The sequence below is a fragment of the Petromyzon marinus genome, chromosome 78 (assembly GCF_048934315.1).
Source record: "Petromyzon marinus isolate PM22_M1 ecotype Great Lakes invasive population chromosome 78, UKy_Petmar_22M1.pri1.0, whole genome shotgun sequence".
Classification (NCBI taxonomy): domain Eukaryota; kingdom Metazoa; phylum Chordata; class Hyperoartia; order Petromyzontiformes; family Petromyzontidae; genus Petromyzon; species Petromyzon marinus.
Genome location: NC_133744.1, coordinates 1,556,070 through 1,575,460, shown reverse-complemented (window position 1 = coordinate 1,575,460; position 19,391 = coordinate 1,556,070). Strand labels below are relative to the sequence as shown.

The 19,391-nt window shown below is 52.6% G+C and overlaps 1 protein-coding gene across 1 annotated transcript in view; it reads left to right on the top strand.

Moving 5' to 3' along the window:
- The window catches only part of LOC116957596 (UV excision repair protein RAD23 homolog B-like), a 34,332-nt gene extending 15,156 nt beyond the window's left edge, over positions 1-19,176 (top strand). The window contains exons 3-10 of the mRNA XM_032979838.2: positions 1,222-1,301; positions 4,118-4,452; positions 4,711-4,757; positions 6,957-7,084; positions 9,918-10,161; positions 13,379-13,512; positions 17,556-17,750; positions 18,063-19,176. Coding sequence (XP_032835729.1) covers positions 1,222-1,301; positions 4,118-4,452; positions 4,711-4,757; positions 6,957-7,084; positions 9,918-10,161; positions 13,379-13,512; positions 17,556-17,750; positions 18,063-18,179 — 1,280 coding nt within the window. The 3' untranslated portion in view covers positions 18,180-19,176. The remainder of the gene's footprint in view (positions 1-1,221; positions 1,302-4,117; positions 4,453-4,710; positions 4,758-6,956; positions 7,085-9,917; positions 10,162-13,378; positions 13,513-17,555; positions 17,751-18,062) is intronic.
- The last annotated feature ends 215 nt before the right edge of the window (positions 19,177-19,391 follow it).

The following is a 19,391-nucleotide window of genomic DNA, read 5'->3' as shown; positions in this document are numbered from 1 at the left end:
AGCGGTGAGACACCAGCGGTGAGACACCAGTGGTGAGACACCAGCAGTGAGACAGCAGCAGTGAGACACCAGCAGTGAGACACCAACAGTGAGACACCAACAGTGAGACACCAGACACCAGCAGTGAGACCCCAGCAGTGAGATACCAGCAGTGAGACACCGGCAGTGAGACACCAGCAGTGAGACACCAGCAGTGAGACACCGGCAGTGAGACACCAGCAGTGAGACACCAGCAGTGAGACACCAGCAGTGAGACACCGGCAGTGAGACACCGGCGGTGAGACACCAGCAGTGAGACACCAGCAGTGAGACACCGGCAGTGAGACACCAGCAGTGAGACACCAGCAGTGAGACACCGGCAGTGAGACACCGGCGGTGAGACACCAGCAGTGAGACACCAGCAGTGAGACACCAGACACCAGCAGTGAGACACCAGCAGTGAGACACCAGCAGTGAGACACCAGCGGTGAGACACCGGCGGTGAGACACCGACGGTGAGACACCAGCGGTGAGACACCAGCAGTGAGACACCAGCGGTGAGACACCAGCGGTGAGACACCAGCAGTGAGACACCAGCGGTGAGACACCAACAGTGAGACACCAGCAGTGAGACACCAGCAGTGAGACACCAACAGTGAGACAGCAGCAGTGAGACACCAGCAGTGAGACACCAGCAGTGAGACACCAGCAGTGAGACACCAGACACCAGCAGTGAGACACCAACAGTGAGACAGCAGCAGTGAGACACCAGCAGTGAGACACCAGCAGTGAGACACCAGCAGTGAGATACCAGCAGTGAGACACCAGACACCAGCAGTGAGACACCAGCAGTGAGACACCAACAGTGAGACAGCAGCAGTGAGACACCAGCAGTGAGACACCAGCAGTGAGACACCAGCAGTGAGACACCAGCGGTGAGACACCAGCGGTGAGACACCAGACAGCAGCAGTGAGACACCAACAGTGAGACACCGGCAGTGAGACACCAGACACCAGCAGTGAGACACCAGCAGTGAGACACCAGCAGTGAGACACCAGCAGTGAGACACCAGCAGTGAGACACCAGCAGTGAGACACCAGCAGTGAGACACCAGCAGTGAGACACCAGACACCAGCAGTGAGACACCAGCAGTGAGACACCAGCAGTGAGACAGCAGCAGTGAGACAGCAGTGCGTACCCCTGATGTCTCTCTCTCTCTGTCTCTCTGTGTGTGACCCCAGGTAAGATTCTGAGCGATGAGTCTGCAGTCTGTGACTACAACATTGACGAGAAGAGCTTCGTGGTTGTCATGGTAACCAAGGTGAGGTACCCATAGCAACCGGGATGAAGTTACCCATAGCAACCGGGGTGTGGTCCCATTAGCAACCGGGGTGTGGTCCTCATAGCAACCCGGGTGAGTTACCCATAGCAACCGAGATGAGGTACCCATAGCAATCAGAATGTGGTCGCATTGGCAACCGGAGTGTGGTCCCATGAGCAACCGGGGATGTCCCCATAGCAACCGAGGTGAGATACCCATAGCAACCGGGGATGTCCCCATAGCAACCGAGGTGAGATACCCATAGCAACCGGAATGAGGTACCCATAGCAACCGGGGAAGTCCCCATAGCAACTGAGGTGAGATACCCATAGCAACCGGGATGAGGTACCCATAGCAACCGGGGTGTGGTCCTCACAGCAACCGGGGAAGTCCCCATAGCAACCGAGGTGAGATACCCATAGCAACCGGGATGAGGTACCCATAGCAACCGGGGTGTGGTCCTCATAGCAACCGGGGATGTCCCCATAGCAACCGAGGTGAGATACCCATAGCAACCGGGATGAGGTACCCATAGCAACCGGGGTGTGGTCCTCACAGCAACCGGGATGAGTTACCCATAGCAACTTCAATGTGGTCCCATTAGCAACCGGAGTGTGGTCCTCATAGCAACCGGGGTGAGGGACCCTTAGCAACCGGGGTGAGGTGTCCATAGCAACCGGGTTAAGGTATGTGTAGATGGTGTCCATGGTAATGTTGACCGTGATGTTGATATTGATGGTGACGATGATGGTCATGTTCATGGTGGTGATGGTGGTGGTGATGATGATGTTGATAGTGGTGATGTTGATGGTGGTGATGATGTTCATGGTGGTGATGATGATGTTCATGGTGGTGATGATGATGATGATGTTCATGGTGGTGATGATGATGATGATGTTCATGGTGGTGATGTTGATGGTGACGATGATGGTCATGTTGATGGTGATGATGTTGATGGTGGTGATGTTGATGGTGGTGGTGGTGATGATGATGTTGATAGTGGTGATGTTGATGGTGGTGATGTTCATGGTGGTGATGTTGATGATGGTGGTGATTATGATGATGTTGATGGTGGTGATGTTGATGGTGGTTATGTTTATGGTGGTGATGATGATGTTGATGGTGGTGATGTTGATGACGGTGGTGATGATGTTCATGGTGATGATGATGATGTTGATTATGTTGATGGTGGTGATGATGATGTTCATGGTGGTGATGTTGATGGTGACGATGATGGTCGTGTTGATGGTGGTGATGTTGATGGTGGTGATGATGATGTTAATGGTGGTGATGATGATGTTGATGATGATGGTGGTGACGATGATTATGGTGATGATGATTGTGGTGATGATGATGTTGATGGTGGTGATGTTCATGGTGGTGATGTTCATGATGGTGATGATGTTGATGGTGGTGATGATGGTGGTGGTGGTGGTGATGATGGCGGTGGTGATGATCATGATGGTGGTGGTGTTGATGATGATGGTGGTGTTCATGATGATGATGGTGGTGATGATCATGATGGTGGTGTTGATGATGGTGGTGATGTTGATGGTGGTGATGATGATGGTGGTGATGATGTTGGTGATGATGATGATGATGTTGATGATGGTGGTGATGATGATGATGTTGATGGTGGTGATGATGATGATGTTGATTGTGGTGATGTTGATGGTGGTGATGTTGATGGTGGTGATGGTGGTGATGTTGATGGTGATGATGTTGATGATGGTGGTGATGTTGATGGTGGTGATGGTGGTGATGATGATGTTGATGGTGGTGATGATGTTGATTGTGGTGATGATGATGATGATGTTGATGGTGGTCATGATGATGTTGATTGTGGTGATGTTGATGGTGGTGATGTTGATGGTGGTGATGGTGGTTATGTTGATGATGGTGGTGATGTTGATGGTGGTGATGATAATGATGTTCATGGTGGTGATGATGATGTTGATGGTGGTGATGATGATGATGTTGATTGTGGTGATGATGATGTTGATTGTGGTGATGTTGATGGGGATGATGTTGATGGTGGTGTTCGTGGTGATGTTGATTGTGGTGATGATGATGATGATGTTGATAGTGGTGATGTTGATTGTAGTGGTGATGTTCATGGTGGTGGTGATGATGATGATGATGGTGGTGATGATAATGATGTTGATGGTGGTGATGATGATGTTGATGGTGGTGATGATGATGATGTTGATTGTGGTGATGATGATGTTGATTGTGGTGATGTTGATGGTGGTGATGTTGATGGTGGTGATGATGATGGTGATGATGATGATGGTGATGATGATGATGGTGGTGATGGTGGTGATGTTGATGATGTTGATGGTGGTGGTGATGATGATGTTGATGGTGGTGGTGATGAGGATGGTGATGATGATGGTGATGATGATGGTGATGATTGTGGTGATGATGATGGTGGTGATGATGGTGATGATGATGATGATGGTGATGATGATGGTGATGATGATGGTGATGATGATGGTGGTGATGATGGTGATGATGATGATGGTGATGATGATGGTGATGATTGTGGTGATGATGATGGTGGTGATGATGGTGATGATGATGATGGTGATGATGATGGTGATGATGATGGTGATGATGATGGTGATGATGATGATGGTGATGATGGTGATGATGATGGTGATGATGTAGATGATGATGTAGATGATGATGGTGATGATGTAGATGATGGTGATGATGGTGATGATGGTGATGATGATGATGGTGATGATGATGGTGATGATGATGGTGATGATGATGGTGATGATGTCTCCTCTTCCCCCTCCCTCCCCCCTCAGCCCAAGCCAGCCCCTCCCCCCATCCCCCCGGCTCCCACCGAAGCCCCTCCCCCCATCCCCCCAGCCCCGGCAACCACCCCGGCAACCACCCCCCCAGCCACGCCCACCCCTGGGCCGGCCACGCCCACCACGCCCATGCAAGGGCAGGCCACGCCCACCGTGGCCACGTCCACCTCCAACCCAGCCACGCCCTCCGCTACCCTAGAAGAAAAAGAGGCAGGGCCCGAAGTGGTGGAGGCCACGCCCACGGGGGAGGGGCCCGGGGTGACGGAGACCACGCCCCCAGGGGAGGAGGCCACGCCCACAGCAGAGGAGGAGCAGGAAGTGGCTGCGAGGTGAGGCCTCATTACTATTAATGTGGGCGTGGTCAAGCTTCATTTATATTCATGAGGGTTGGGCGTGGTCAATTGTTATTAATATTCATGAAGGTGGGAGTGTTGATGGTGATGTTGATGGTGATGTTAATGTTGATAGTGATGGTGATAGTGGTCGTGATAGCGATGGTGTTTTTGATGGTAATGTTGTTGATGTTGATAGTGATGGTGATGTTGTTGATGGTGATTGTGATGTTGATGGTGATGTTGATGTTGCAGTGATATTGGAAATCAAAACCTGGCAAAGGAGGCTGCATCGGCTCTGGGTAAAATTAATAACATCACCATCATCAACATCACCATCATCAACATCACCATCACCACCACCATCATCACCACCACCACCACCATCATCACCACCACCATCAACATCACCATCCACACCATCAAAATCAACGTCACCATCAACAACACCATCATCAACAACATCACCACCATGATCATCATCACCACCACCATCACTACTGTCTGCGTGTGTCTCTGTGAGTGTCTCTGTGTGTGTCTCTGTGTATCTCTGTGTGTGTCTCTGTGAGTGTCTCTGTGTATCTCTGTGTGTCTCTGTGTATCTCCGTGTGTCTGTGAGTGTTTCTGTGTATCTCTGTGTGTCTCTGTGTATCTCTGTGTGTCTCTGTGTATCTCTATGTGTCTCTGTGTATCTCCGTGTGTCTGAGTGTTTCTGTGTATCTCTGTGTGTCTCTGTATCTCTGTGTCTTTGTGTATCTCTGTGTGTCTGTGTGTCTCTGTGAGTATCTCTGTGTATCTCTGTATGTCTGTGTCTCTGTGGCTCTGTAAGTGTCTCTGTGTGTTTGTGGGTGTCTCTTTGTGTCTGTGTCTGTGTGTGTCTCTGTGGCTCTGTGAGTGTCTCTGTGTATCTCTGTGTGTCTCTATCTCTGTGTGTCTTTGTGTATCTCTGTGTGTCTCTATCTCTATGTGTCTTTGTGTATCTCTGTGTGTCTGTGTGTCTCTGTGAGTATATCTGTGAGTATCTATGTGTATCTCTGTATGTCTGTGTCTCTGTAAGTGTCTGTGTGTTTGTGAGTGTCTGTGTGTGTCTCTGTGGCTCTGAGTCTCTGTCTATTTCTGTGTGTCTCTGTATTTCTGTGTGTCTTTGTGTATCTCTGTGTGTCTGTGTGTCTGAGTATCTCTGTGAGTATCTGTGTGTCTGTGTGGCTCTGTGAGTGTTTCTGTGTATCTCTGTGTCTCTATATCTCTGTGTGTCTTTGTGTATCTCTGTGAATATCTCTGTGTCTGTGTCTCTGTGGCTCTGAAAGTGTCTCTGTGTGTCTCTGTGTGTTTTGTGAGTGTCTCTGTGTGTCTGTCTGTGTCTCTGTGGCTCTGTGAGTGGTTATGTGTATCTCTGTGTGTCTCTGTATCTCTGTGTGTCTTTGTGTGTCTGTGTGTCTCTGTGAGTATCTCTATCTCTGTGAATATCTCTGTATCTGTGTCTCTGTCGCTCTGAAAGTGTCTCTGTTTGTCTCTGTGTTTGTGAGTGTCTCTGTGTGTGTCTCTGTGGCTCTGTGAGGGTTCTGTGTATCTCTGTGTGTCTCGGTATCTCTGTGTGTCTTTGTGTATCTCTGTGTGTCTCTGTATCTCTGTGTGTCTGTGTGTCTCTGTGAGTATCTCTGTGAGTATCTCTGTGTATCTCTGTATGTCTGTGTCTCTGTGGCTCTGTAAGTGTCTTTGTGTGTCTCTCTGTGTTTGTGAGTGTCTCTGTGTGTGTCTCTGTATCTCTGTTTGTCTTTGTGTATCTCTGTGTGTCTCTGTGGCTCTGTGAGTGTTTCTGTGTATCTCTGTGTGTCACTGTACCTCTGTATGTCTGTGTGTCTCTGTGAGAGTATCTTTGAGTATCTCTGTGTATCTCTGTGTGTCTGTGTCTTTGTAAGTGTCTCTGTGTGTCTATGTGTGTTTGTGAGTGTCTCTGTGTGTCTCTGTGTGTCTGTGAGTGTTTCTGTGTATATCTGTGTCTCTGTATTCCTGTGTGTCTTTGTGTATCTCTGTGTGTCTTGTGAGTATCTCTGTGAGTATCTCTGTGTGTCTCTGTCTCTGTGGCTCTGTAAGTGTCTCTGTGTGTTTGTGAGTGTCTCTGTGTGTCTGTGTGTGTCTCTGTGGCTCTGTGTATCTCTGTGTCTCTGAGTATCTCTGTGAGTATCTGTGGCTCTGAAAGTGTCTCTGTGTGTCTGCGTGTGTCTCTGTGGCTCTGTGAGTGTCTCTTGTGTGTCTGTGTATGTCTCGGCGAGTGTCTGCGTGTGTCTCTGTGTCTCCCTTTGTCTCTCTGTCTCTGCGAGTGTTTGTGTCTCTGCAAGTGTCTCTACGAGTGTCTGTGTGCCTCCGTGTGGCTCCGTGTGTCTCTGTGCGTCTCTGCAAGTGTCTCTGTGTTTCTCTTTGTGAGTGTCTCTGTGTATATCTGTGTGTCTTTGTGTGTCTCTGTGTGGGTATGTGTGTTTCTGCGTCTCTGTGTGTCTCAGTGACTGGCCAGGCCTATGAACAGATGGTACAAGAGATGGTGTCTATGGGATATGAAAGATCCAAAGTCGTTTCTGCTCTGAGGGCAAGCTACAACAACCCAGACAGAGCGGTGGAATACCTGCTAACGGTACTCACTCGCTGATAGACTCACTCGCTCATAGACTCACTCGCTCATAGACTCACTCGCTCATAGACTCACTCGCTCATAGACTCACTCGCTCATAGACTCACTCGCTCATAGACTCACTCGCTCATAGACTCACTTACTCACTCATACACGCACAGAAACGCCCAATAACTTAGCCGTCGACTCACTCGCTCATAGACTCACTCGCTCATAGACTCACTCATAGACTCACTCATAGACTCACTCACTCATAGACTCACTCACTCATAGACTCACTCACTCGTAGACTTACTCACTCATAGACTCACTCACTCAGACTCACTCACTCATAGACTCACTCACTCATAGACTCACTCACTCATAGACTCACTCACTCATAGACTCACTCGCTCATAGACTCACTCGCTCATAGACTCACTCGCTCATAGACTCACTCGCTCATAGACTCACTCGCTCATAGACTCACTCACTCATAGACTCACTCACTCATAGGTTCACTCACTCATAGGTTCACTTACTCATAGACTCACTCACTCATAGACTCACTCACTCATAGACTCACTCACTCATCGGTTCACTCACTCATAGGCTCACTCATAGACTCACTCATAGACTCACTCACTCATAGACTCACTCACTCATAGACTCACTCACTCATAGACTTACTCACTCATAGACTCACTCACTCATAGACTCACTCACTCATAGACTCACTCACTCATAGACTCACTCACTCATCGACTCACTCACTCATAGACTCACTCACTCACTCATAGACTCGCTCACTCATAGACTCACTCACTCACTCATAGACTCACTCACTCATAGACTCACTCACTCATAGACTCGCTCACTCATAGACTCGCTCACTCATAGACTTACTCACTCATAGACTCACTCACTCATAGACTCACTCACTCATAGACTCACTCACTCATAGACTCACTCACTCATAGACTCACTTACTCATAGACTCACTCACTCATAGACTCACTCACTCATAGACTCACTCACTCATAGACTCACTCACTCATAGACTCACTTACTCATAGATTCACTCACTCATAGACTCACTCACTCATAGACTCACTTACTCATAGATTCACTCACTCATAGACTTACTCCATCATGGACTCACTCACTCATGGAACTCACTCACCCATAGACTCACTCACTCATAGACTCACTCACTCATGGGCTCACTCACTCATAGACTTACTCACTCATAGACTCACTCATAGACTCACTCACTCATAGACTCACTCACTCATAGACTCACTCATAGACTCACTCACTCATAGATTTACTCACTCATAGACTCACCCATAGACTCACTCACCCATAGACTCACTGACTCATGGACTCACTCACCCATAGACTCACTCACCCATAGACTCACTCACTCATAGACTCACTCACTCATCGACTCACTCATGGGCTCACTCACTGAGACTCACTCACTCATAGACTCACCCATAGACTCACTCACTCATAGACTCACTCATAGACTCACTCACTCATAGAATCTCTCACTCATAGACTCACTCACTCATAGACTCACTGACTCATAGACTCACTCACGCATAGACTCACTCACTCACTCATAGACTCACTCACTCATAGACTCACTCATAGACTCACTCACTCATAGACTCACTCACTCACCCATAGACTCACTCACTCATAGACTCACTCACTCATAGACTCACTCACTCATAGACTCACTCACTCATAGACTCACTCACTCATAGACTCACTCACTCATCGGTTCACTCACTCATAGGCTCACTCATAGACTCACTCATAGACTCACTCACTCATAGACTCACTCACTCATAGACTCACTCACTCATAGACTCACTCACTCATAGACTCACTCGCTCGTGACTCCCCTTGTCTCCCCGAGTCTCCCCGTGACTCCCCAAGTCTCCCCGTGTCTCCCCGTGTCTCCCCGAGTCTCCCCGAGTCTCCCCGTGTCTCCCCGTGACTCCCCGAGTCTCCCCGTGACTCCCCGAGTCTCCCCGTGTCTCCCCGTGTCTCCCCGAGTCTCCCCGTGACTCCCCGAGTCTCCCCGTGTCTCCCCGTGTCTCCCCGTGTCTCCCCGAGTCTCCCCGTGACTCGCTGAGTCTCCCCGTGACTCCCCGAGTCTCCCCGTGTCTCCCCGAGTCTCCCCGAGTCTCCCCGAGTCTCCCCGAGTCTCCCCGTGACTCCCCGAGTCTCCCCGTGACTCCCCGAGTCTCCCCGTGTCTCCCCGAGTCTCCCTGAGTCTCCCCGTGACTCCCCGAGTCTCCCCGTGTCTCCCCGTGTCTCCCCGTGTCTCCCCGAGTCTCCCCGTGACTCGCTGAGTCTCCCCGTGACTCCCCGTGTCTCCCCGAGTCTCCCCGAGTCTCCCCGAGTCTCCCCGTGTCTCCCCGTGACTCCCCGAGTCTCCCCGTGACTCCCCGAGTCTCCCCGTGTCTCCCCGAGTCTCCCTGAGTCTCCCCGTGACTCCCCGAGTCTCCCCGTGTCTCCCCGTGTCTCCCCGTGTCTCCCCGAGTCTCCCCGTGACTCGCTGAGTCTCCCCGTGACTCCCCGAGTCTCCCCGTGTCTCCCCGAGTCTCCCCGAGTCTCCCCGAGTCTCCCCGTGTCTCCCCGTGACTCCCCGAGTCTCCCCGAGTCTCCCCGTGACTCCCCGAGTCTCCCCGAGTCTCCCCATGTCTCCCCGAGTTCCCCTGAGTCTCCCCGTGTCTCCCCGCGACTCCCCGAGTCTCCCCATGTCTCCCCGAGTCTCCCTGAGTCACCCCGTGTCTCCCCGAGTCTCCCCGTGACTCCCTGAGTCTCCTCGCGTCCGCAGGGCATCCCAGGTTCTTCGGGATCAGCTCCGGAATCCGTTCATGCTGGGGCTCCGTCTCTTACCGTGGATGTCCCCACGGATCCCACCACCACCTCCTCCACCTCCACTACCACCACCACCACCTCTTCCTCAACCACCTCCTCAACCCCCTCAACCACCACCACCACCACCACCTCCTCAACCTCAACGCCTGCAGCAGCAGCAGCAGCTTCACAGCCTTCACCCCAACGGAGACAGAACACAGGTGATGGTGGTGTTGATGGTGGTGTTGATGGTGGTGTTGATGGTGGTGTTAATGTTGATGGTGGTGTTGATGTTGATGGTGTTAATGTTGATGGTGGTGTTAATGTTGATGGTGGTGTTAATGTTGATGGTGGTGTTAATGTTGATGGTGTTAATGTTGATGGTGTTAATGTTGATGGTGGTGTTGATGTTGATGGTGTTAATGTTGATGGTGGTGTTAATGTTGATGGTGGTGTTAATGTTGATGGTGTTAATGTTGATGGTGGTGTTGATGTTGGTGGTGTTAATGTTGATGGTGGTGTTAATGTTGATGGTGGTGTTAATGTTGATGGTGGTGTTAATGTTGATGGTGTTAATGTTGATGGTGTTAATGTTGATGGTGGTGTTGATGTTGATGGTGTTAATGTTGATGGTGGTGTTAATGTTGATGGTGGTGTTAATGTTGATGGTGGTGTTAATGTTGATGGTGGTGTTGATGTTGATGGTGTTAATGTTGATGGTGTTAATGTTGTTAATGTTGATGGTGGTGTTGATGTTGATGGTGTTGATGTTGTTAATGTTGATGGTGGTGTTGATGGTGGTGTTAATGTTGATGGTGTTGATAGTGGTGATGGTGGTGGTGGTGATGGTGGTTATGTTGATAGTGATGTTGATGGTGGTTATGTTGATGGTGGTGATGGTGGTGGTGATGTGTGTTTGGTGTCTTTGTGTGAGTGGTACTGGCTGTGTGTGTCTGTCCTTGACCCTCTGCTCACGATCATTAAGGACCTTAATGATGGTGAGCGGGCCCGGGCTAAACTACGTGGCCGGGAGTCAGAGCCATTCCCTGTACACCTTGGGGTGTGACAGGGATGTCCTCTGGCTCCCACATTATTTAACATCTATTTTGACCACGTTCGTGAAGCCTTCAATAGCTGTACCGGGGGAATCTCCATTTGGTACAGATATAATGGGAAGCTGATCGATGCCCGGGTGCGGTCCAGGGATGGCTCCCTATTGCTCAACCATGTTATGTATGCCGATGATCTGGTAATTGCTGCTCACTCAGAGTAGGAGTTGGAGGCGCTGCTGCTGAACCTGGAGCTTGCCACCAAGAGGTGGGGCCTTACCATCAGCCCCACCAAAACTAAGCACCTGCCTGGGTATTTAGTACCATCAGACACTCCACCCCCACAACTCCCAATTGGTGATAGGGCAGTTGTGGAGAGAGTGGAGAGTTTCCCATACCTGGGCAGTGTGCTCATGACCGGCTCCGGTTTAACAGCAGAGGTCTCACTCCGAATCAGTCGAGCGGCATTATCTTTTCATCGGTTGCGTAACGCTGTGTGGAAGCTACCTGGTCTATCGCTCCACATGAAGCTTCAGGTCTTCTCGGCCACGGTCATTCCCTTCCTTCTCTACGCTTGCGAAACGTGAACCCCCCTAATGGAACATCTTCACCGGTTAGAAACATTTAGGCTGGCCTGCCTATGATCCATCCTGGGTTCAACCAGGCTGGATTGTGTGAGGAGCTCACAAATCCTTGAAAGATCTGGACAAAGTCCCATCGGTGAGCTCCTCCGGCAGGCAAGGCTGTGTTGGCTGGGTCATGTAGCCCACATGCCCAGCCACCGCATGCCTAAACAGCTTTTGTTCGGCTGGATCGAGGGGACTAAGCGGGTGCGGCACAGGCTAGAGAAGAGATGGAGTGGTATGGGAGGATGTGGAGCTGAGTGGACTTGCCGATGACTGGTACCAGCGGTGTCAAGATCGGCCTCTGTGGAGGAGGCTCGTTAAGGACGCTACTGGGGAGTTGGAGGCAGTCGTCCTCCAACAACAACGGAGGGCGGCGGAGGAGCGACGCTCACAACAACGAGCGGATGCCCTCTGGCTCCCACATTATTTAACATCTATTTCAACCACGTAGTTCGTGAAGCCTTCTATGGCTGTACCAGAGGATTTTCCATCTGGTAAAGATACAATGGGAGGCTGATCGATGCCCGGGTGCGGTCAAGGGATTGCTCCCTATTGGTCAACCACGCTGATCGTATGTGGATCATCTGGTGATTGCTGCATTGGAGGCGCTGCTGCTGAACCTGGAGCGTCCCACTATGAGGTGGGGCCTTACCATCAGCCCCACCAAAACTAAGCACCTGCCTGGGGAGTTTGTGCCATCAAACACTCCACCCCAACAACTCCCAATTGGTGATGGGCCAGTTGCGGAGAGAGTGAAGAGTTTTACTTACCTGGGCAGTGTGCTCATGACCGGCTCCGATTTGACAGCAGAGGACTCCAAATCAGCTAAGCAGCATTATATTTTCATCGGCTGCGTAATGCTGTGTGGAAGCTACCTGGTATGTCGCTCCACACTAAGCTTCGGGTCTTCTCCGCCACGGTCATGCCCTCTCTTATCTACGCTTGCGAAACGTGGTCCCCTCTAATGGAACATCTGCGCCGGTTAGAAACATTAAAGCTGGCATTCCTACAATCCATTCTGCATTTAACCAGGCTGGATTGTGTGAGGAGCCCAAAAAAATCCTTGAAAGATCTGGACACATTCCCATCATTAAGCTGCTCCGGCAGGCAAGGTTGTGTTGGCTGGGTCATGTTGCCCGCATGCCCAGCTACCGCATGCCCAGCTACCGCATGCCCAAGCAGCTTTTGTTCGGCCGGATCGAGGTGGCTAAACGGGCACGCCACGGGCTAGAGAAGAGATGGAGTGATGTGGTACAGGAGGATGTGGAGCTGAGTGGACTTGCCGACGACTGGTACCAGCGGTGTCAAGATCCGCCTCTGTGGAGGAGGCTCGTGAAGGACGCTACTGGGCAGTTGGAGGCAGTCACCCTCCAACAACATCGGAGGGCGGAGGAACAACGCCCACAATAACGAGCAGAGCGCCGGGCGGCTAAAACACAGCAAGTTGGCACAGTAGGGAGCACAGCTGACGCATCTACCAGTCATCTCACTCAGTCAACCCATGGCACCTGCAGGGTCTGTCCCGTGATCTCCTGTTACACTTCACGTAACCTCAAAGTGCACCAGGCCCTGTCACAAGTGGTGCCATCACCATCACTTGGTGGCGATTGGCGGGTATTGGTTGTGGTGGTGATGATGGTGGTGGTGTTGGTGATATTGATGGTGATGTTGATGGTGTTGATGTTGAAGGTGGTAGTGGTGATGGTGGTGTTGGTGATGATGTTGATTTTGGTGGTGGTCATGGTGTTGACGTCCCACTCTAGCCGCATCGAATCCTCTGGAGTTCCTGCGCTCCCAGCCCCAGTTTCAGCAGATGAGGGTGGTCCTGCAGCAGAATCCCTCCCTGCTCCCCGCTCTGCTGCAACAGCTGGGACGGGAAAATCCCCAACTCCTGCAGGTACCCTGCCCCAGTCTCCCCGAGTTTCACCGAATCTCCCCGAGTCTCCCCGCGTCTCCCCGAGTCTCACCGTGTCTCCCCACGTCGCCCCACATTTCCCCCGAGTCTCCTCGTGTCTCACCGTGTCTCCCCACGTCGCCCCACATTTCCCCGAGTCTCCCCGTGTCTCACCGTGTCTCCCCACATCGCCCCACATTTCCCCGAGTCTCCCCGTGTCTCACCGTGTCTCCCCACGTCGCCCCACATTTCCCCGAGTCTCCCCGTGTCTCACCGTGTCTCCCCACGTCGCCCCACATTTCCCCGAGTCTCCCCGTGTCTCACCGTGTCTCCCCACGTCGCCCCACATTTCCCCGAGTCTCCCCGTGTCTCCCCGAGTCTCACCGTGTCTCCCCACGTCGCCCCACATTTCCCCGAGTCTCCCCGTGTCTCACCGTGTCTCCCCACGTCGCCCCACATTTCCCCCGAGTCTCCCCGAGTCTCACCGTGTCTCCCCACGTCGCCCCACATTTCCACGAGTCTCCCCGTGTCTCACCGTGTCTCCCCACGTCGCCCCACATTTCCCCGAGTCTCCCCGTGTCTCACCGTGTCTCCCCACGTCGCCCCACATTTCCCCCGAGTCTCCCCGAGTCTCACCGTGTCTCCCCACGTCGCCCCACATTTCCCCGAGTCTCCCCGAGTCTCACCGTGTCTCCCCACGTCGCCCCACATTTCCCCCGAGTCTCCCCGAGTCTCACCGTGTCTCCCCACGTCGCCCCACATTTCCCCGAGTCTCCCCGTGTCTCACCGTGTCTCCCCACGTCGCCCCACATTTCCCCGAGTCTTCCCGTGTCTCACCGTGTCTCCCCACGTCGCCCCACATTTCCCCGAGTCTCCCCGTGTCTCCCCGTGTCTCCCCGTGTCTCCCCGAGTCTCCCCGCACCTCTCCGCCATAAAGGAGAGGAGGCTCCAGCTCTGTTGCATGCAAATCAGTGACGAGGACAATGTGTGCATCATCGTCATCTATCCTCTATAGAAATACGCTCGGAGACTTTTTTTTACCTGTAACTCTCCGCCCCTCCTAATTGGCTGGTTGGTCGTGGTGACGTCACGCGCTGCAACCAATCGGCGCTTTCGACGTGTGTCTACCTTAACGCAATTTCACTGAGCGACCATCGCGCAGGCTGGCTGGCTCCTTGCTGAGCGTTCCGTCACCTAGTACACATGACCCGTGAACGCGGCGATACAAACTTACGATGGCAAAACAAAGGCGAGACACCCTGTCCGTGCGATAAACCCCCCCCCCGGTGCCGAAAAATGCAACGGTATTTGCCACGCGCCACCATCATCGCTCATTACGGCCGGTCCCCACCTTACGAGCGGGTTCTGTGCCCCCGGAGAGGGGGGCCCGTTGATTGGTCCAAACTGATGACCGTGAGTCGACAAACACCCATTGGGCGAAAGCGCTCCCCCCCCCACCCCCCCTGCCAAACGCCAATAAGCAACGTGCGAACGCCTGCTCGCTCCGACCAAACGAACCGCCCAACTCAGTTGTTTTTATTTTAGTTTTTTTAGCGGAGGGATCCTGGAATGAGTCCTCGCCTCACCGCTGGGAGGCGCGCCTTGTGGCGAGCGGTTTTTGCGTACGCGCGAGTATGTGTAGCGAGCCGAACTGAGTCGCAGGCATTGTCTTGGGAGCTTAACACATTTTATTTCACCAAACTCGACTCAACGTAACGTAACGTAACGTGTAACCTAACCTGCACTTGGGCGTTGAATGCTCATCGAGCCGCGCAGCGCCAGAACTAGACGCGGCTCATTCTGGAGTGGAAGTTTCCGCGACTGCAAATTGATCCGCACTCTTGGGCTCTTTCGGTAAAGTCCGCGGCAGGGTTAAAAAAAGATTAAAAAAAGAAAGTTGATCAAATCTTCGACACAAGCTTCCGTCATCCGGTGGCAAGGTTGTCTCCCATCCCACTCTTACCCCCGCCCCGCGCTGCCCTCCCCCCCCCCCCCATCCGTGGTGCTTTGACTACCATGCCCATGAGCTTCTCTAATCCCCGTCCCCCACTACTCATCCACACCACCACCACCACCCTGCATCCGTCCTCCCTGGCTCCTCCTCCCCCGTTCTTACCCTATATAATCTCACGTCACAATTAGCTCTCTCTCTCTGTCTCTCTCTACTCACCACAGTAATTTTGCTGTGACTGTTGCCACCTGTGACGGAGGCTTCTTGTGTCGCGGTTCGATTGACTTAATTTTTATTTATTTATTTCACCCACGTGACTCTTCCCGAAAGAGCCAAAGCGTAAAGGCCCGGTTCGCTATCCCGGCCCGGGCCACGAGCTGGGTCCCGGGCCGCGTGGCTGGAGGGTTCTGTTACCCGACACGTGGATCTTCTTCCCCAGCGGCACGAAGTTCCCCGAGCCCCTCACGGGGCCCCCCCCCCGTTCTATCGGCCCGGGCTGGGGCCGGCTCCGCCCCTCGCCCCGCCCACCTTCTAGATCTCTCCGGCTGTTATTATTTCATTCTCATTCTACGTGGTTGGTGACTTTTACCGAAAGAACCAAAGAAGATGAATCATTGCAGTCACGAAAGCTTCAAATCGAAAACATTTAAAATCTCTCCGGCTCTTTCCCCGAAGGCTCCCGAGAGCTCCTTTTAGACCACGTGACCGCCCAGCGGCCCCCAGTCCACCGGTGGTCCCCCTCCCAATATCGTCCGGCCACGTGTCAGCAGGTCGAACCAGCGTGTCGTGCCCCAACGTAACCCTGGCTGGCTGACGCTCCCTCTGGCTCCATCACCGGGAGCCCGGCCACCGCACGCCGCTCGTGGTGCCTCCGCGCTGACCAGCGCCCGCCCAAGCCCCCCGCTAGGGCCCGGTGCCACGCCCAGTAAGCGGGCTGCACGTAATTCGCCATTCTGGCGAATTGCCCGATGATGATGCTGGTGATGTATTTACCAGCGAAACGTCACAGTACAACTCAAACTGTAAATGTTGTGGATTAACTCTTCAACACACCGGTGGGCTGAAGTAGTGAATTATTTTGTGTCTTTTGTCAACGTGACACTTTTTTTTTGCTGATTGGCCGTGTCGGGTGGTGGAGGGTTACGACACATTTGTAAATAAACGCGATCTAACCCAAAAACCTTTATTATGAATGGCAACACATTATCCACCGCCGTGGCTTCGTAAGCCCGGCACCACACGGTGACAATCACAGTCACTGCATCTGTGAGCGTGTTTGTGATTTGTGTCTTGTGTCAGGAGCGGTAGTGTAGTGGTTAGCGCTACGCTGCGCTATGAACCTGGCGACCCGGGTTCGATTCCCGCTCACGGCCAACACCAAGTGACGATTATCTGAACCGGTCCCGGGCTTCCCCTAGGTCGACTCGGCCTCAAATGAGTACCTGGTGCGGTGTGTAGTAAACATCGCTACTAGAGAGACAAAGGCGGTCGGGCGTGGTGCTGGACACCCACCACCTCGTGTGCTTTGCCGGCCTTCATTAGGGGCTGCTCGCTAAACAGCGCTTTGCCTCAACAGTCTGCTCAGGCGAGACGGGGGATCTTTGTGTGTGTGTGTGAAAGTGTCTGTGTGTGTGTGTGTCTTTGGAGCGATAGTGTAGTAGCGGTTAGCGCTACGCTGTGCTATGAACCCGGCGACCCGGGTTCGATTCCCGCTCATGGCCAACACCAAGTGACGATTATCTGAACCGGTCCCGGGCCTCCCCTAGGTCGACTCAGCCTCAAATGAGTACCTGGTGCGGTGTGTAGTAAACATCGTCACTGGGGAGACAAAGGCGGCCGGGCGTGGTGCTGGCCACCCACCCCCTCGTGTACCGTTACCGGCTTTCGTAGGTGCTCGCTAACAGCACTTGCCCCTACAGTCTTGTTAAGGCTATACGAGGGATCTTTGTCTTTGGAACAGACCCCCTTGGTAAAATCCTCGCTGGAGGTCCACGAGTTCCTGCTCGTTATCATCATCATCACAGCGCATTGTCCTTGTCCTGGATGCCACTCGGCATAGTTCTCGGGTCTAACTCCCCGCTGTCTCCGCCCATAGCAAATCTCCCAGCACCAGGAGCAGTTCATCTCCATGCTGAACTCTCCCAGCGAAGGGGGCGGCGGTGATGGCGACGATGGCGACGATGGCGACGATGGCGGTGATGGCGATGGGCTGGGAGGTGCGGCGGGGAGTGGAGGCGGTGGAGTGAATTACATCCAAGTCACGCCCCAGGAGAAAGCGGCGATCGAGAGGGTAAGAGACTTGCCGGTGACACTCGGGGAGACTCGGGGATGGTAATGACACTGATGTTGGTAATGTTAATGTTGCATGCTTGACCCCTCTCTCTAGCTGCGGTGTAGGTCAGGCTACCTGGGTGAGTAATACCTTTACCCGTGTGGAACGGTGTGTGGTGTGGTGAGCAGCTGAAGGATATCTGGGCTTCCCAGAGGGACTCGTAGTCCAGGCCGTACTTCACTCATTCACTCTACCGATGTGTGTGGTGTGGTACGGCGTGGTGTGGTACGGTGTGTGGTGCGGTGTGGTGCGGTGTGGTGTGGTGAGCAGCTGAAGGATCTGGGCTTCCCAGAGGGACTCGTAGTCCAGGCGTACTTCGCCTGTGAGAAGAATGAGAACATGGCCGCCAATTTCCTGCTCCAGCAGCAGGGAGATGGTGATGACTAGCGGGGTGCTTAGAGGGGTGCTTAGAGGGGATAGAGGGTGGGACTCTTAAGGGTACTTATGGGGGACTGGGGGGCGGAGGAGAGAGAGGGGGAGAGAATTACCCCCTCTAAAGACCCCTATACCCCCCTACAGAAACCCCTAAATAGACCGCTACAGAGACCCCTATACCCCCCTACAGAGACCCCTATACCCCCCTACAGAGACCCCTATACCCCCCTACAGAGACCCCTATACTCCCCTACATAGACCGCTACAGAGACCCCTGTCCTCCCCTACAAGGACCCCTACAGAGACACCTACAGGGACCCCTATATTCCCCTACAGAGACCCCTACAGGGACCCCTAAGGACCCCCTAGAGTGATGCCCATGGATGATTTGAGACTCCTAGACCCCTGTAGATCTCCACAGGGACCCCTATGGATAGCCCCATCACTGTGGTTACCATCACTATGGTTTCCATCAACGTGGTTGCCATCTCCATGGTTACCATTGACGTGGTTACCTTAAGTGTGGTTATGAGTGGGGTCCTTGGATTGTTAATCACCATGACAACCACAACAACAACCACGACAAAAAAATACCATCACCACAACCACCAAAACCACAACCACACCAACCACTAAAACTACTGCAGCCACCACAACAACCACCACAACCACCAAAACCCCAAGAACCCACAACTACAACCACCCCACCACAACTACCACAACAACAACTACCACCACAGCCACGAAAAACACCAAAAACAAAACCACCACAACCAACAACAACCGACACAACCACCACAACAACCATTGATGATGATGGGTGTATGAGTAGTAGTGGTTGTGATGGTGGCGATGATAAGTGGTAGTAGTGGTGATTGTAGTTATTGTGGTGGTGGTGATGATAATAGTAGTGGTTGTGGTAATAGCGGTAGTAGTGGCTGTCACAATGCATGTTGATTCTCGTGCCTGTGAAGTTCAAAACGATTTTAATAAAAATATTCACCCCGTGTCTTCTTGGGTCTCTGTGTATCTCTATGGGTCTCTGTGGGTCTCTATGGGTCTCTGTGTCTCACGGTGTCTTTATGGGTGTCTGTGTGTTTGTCTGTCTATCTCTGGAAGCTACCTGGTCTGTCGCTCCGCACGAAGCTTCAGGTCTTCTCGGCCACAGTCATTCCCTCCCTTCTCTACGCTTGCGAAACGTGGACCCCCCTAATGGAGCATCTT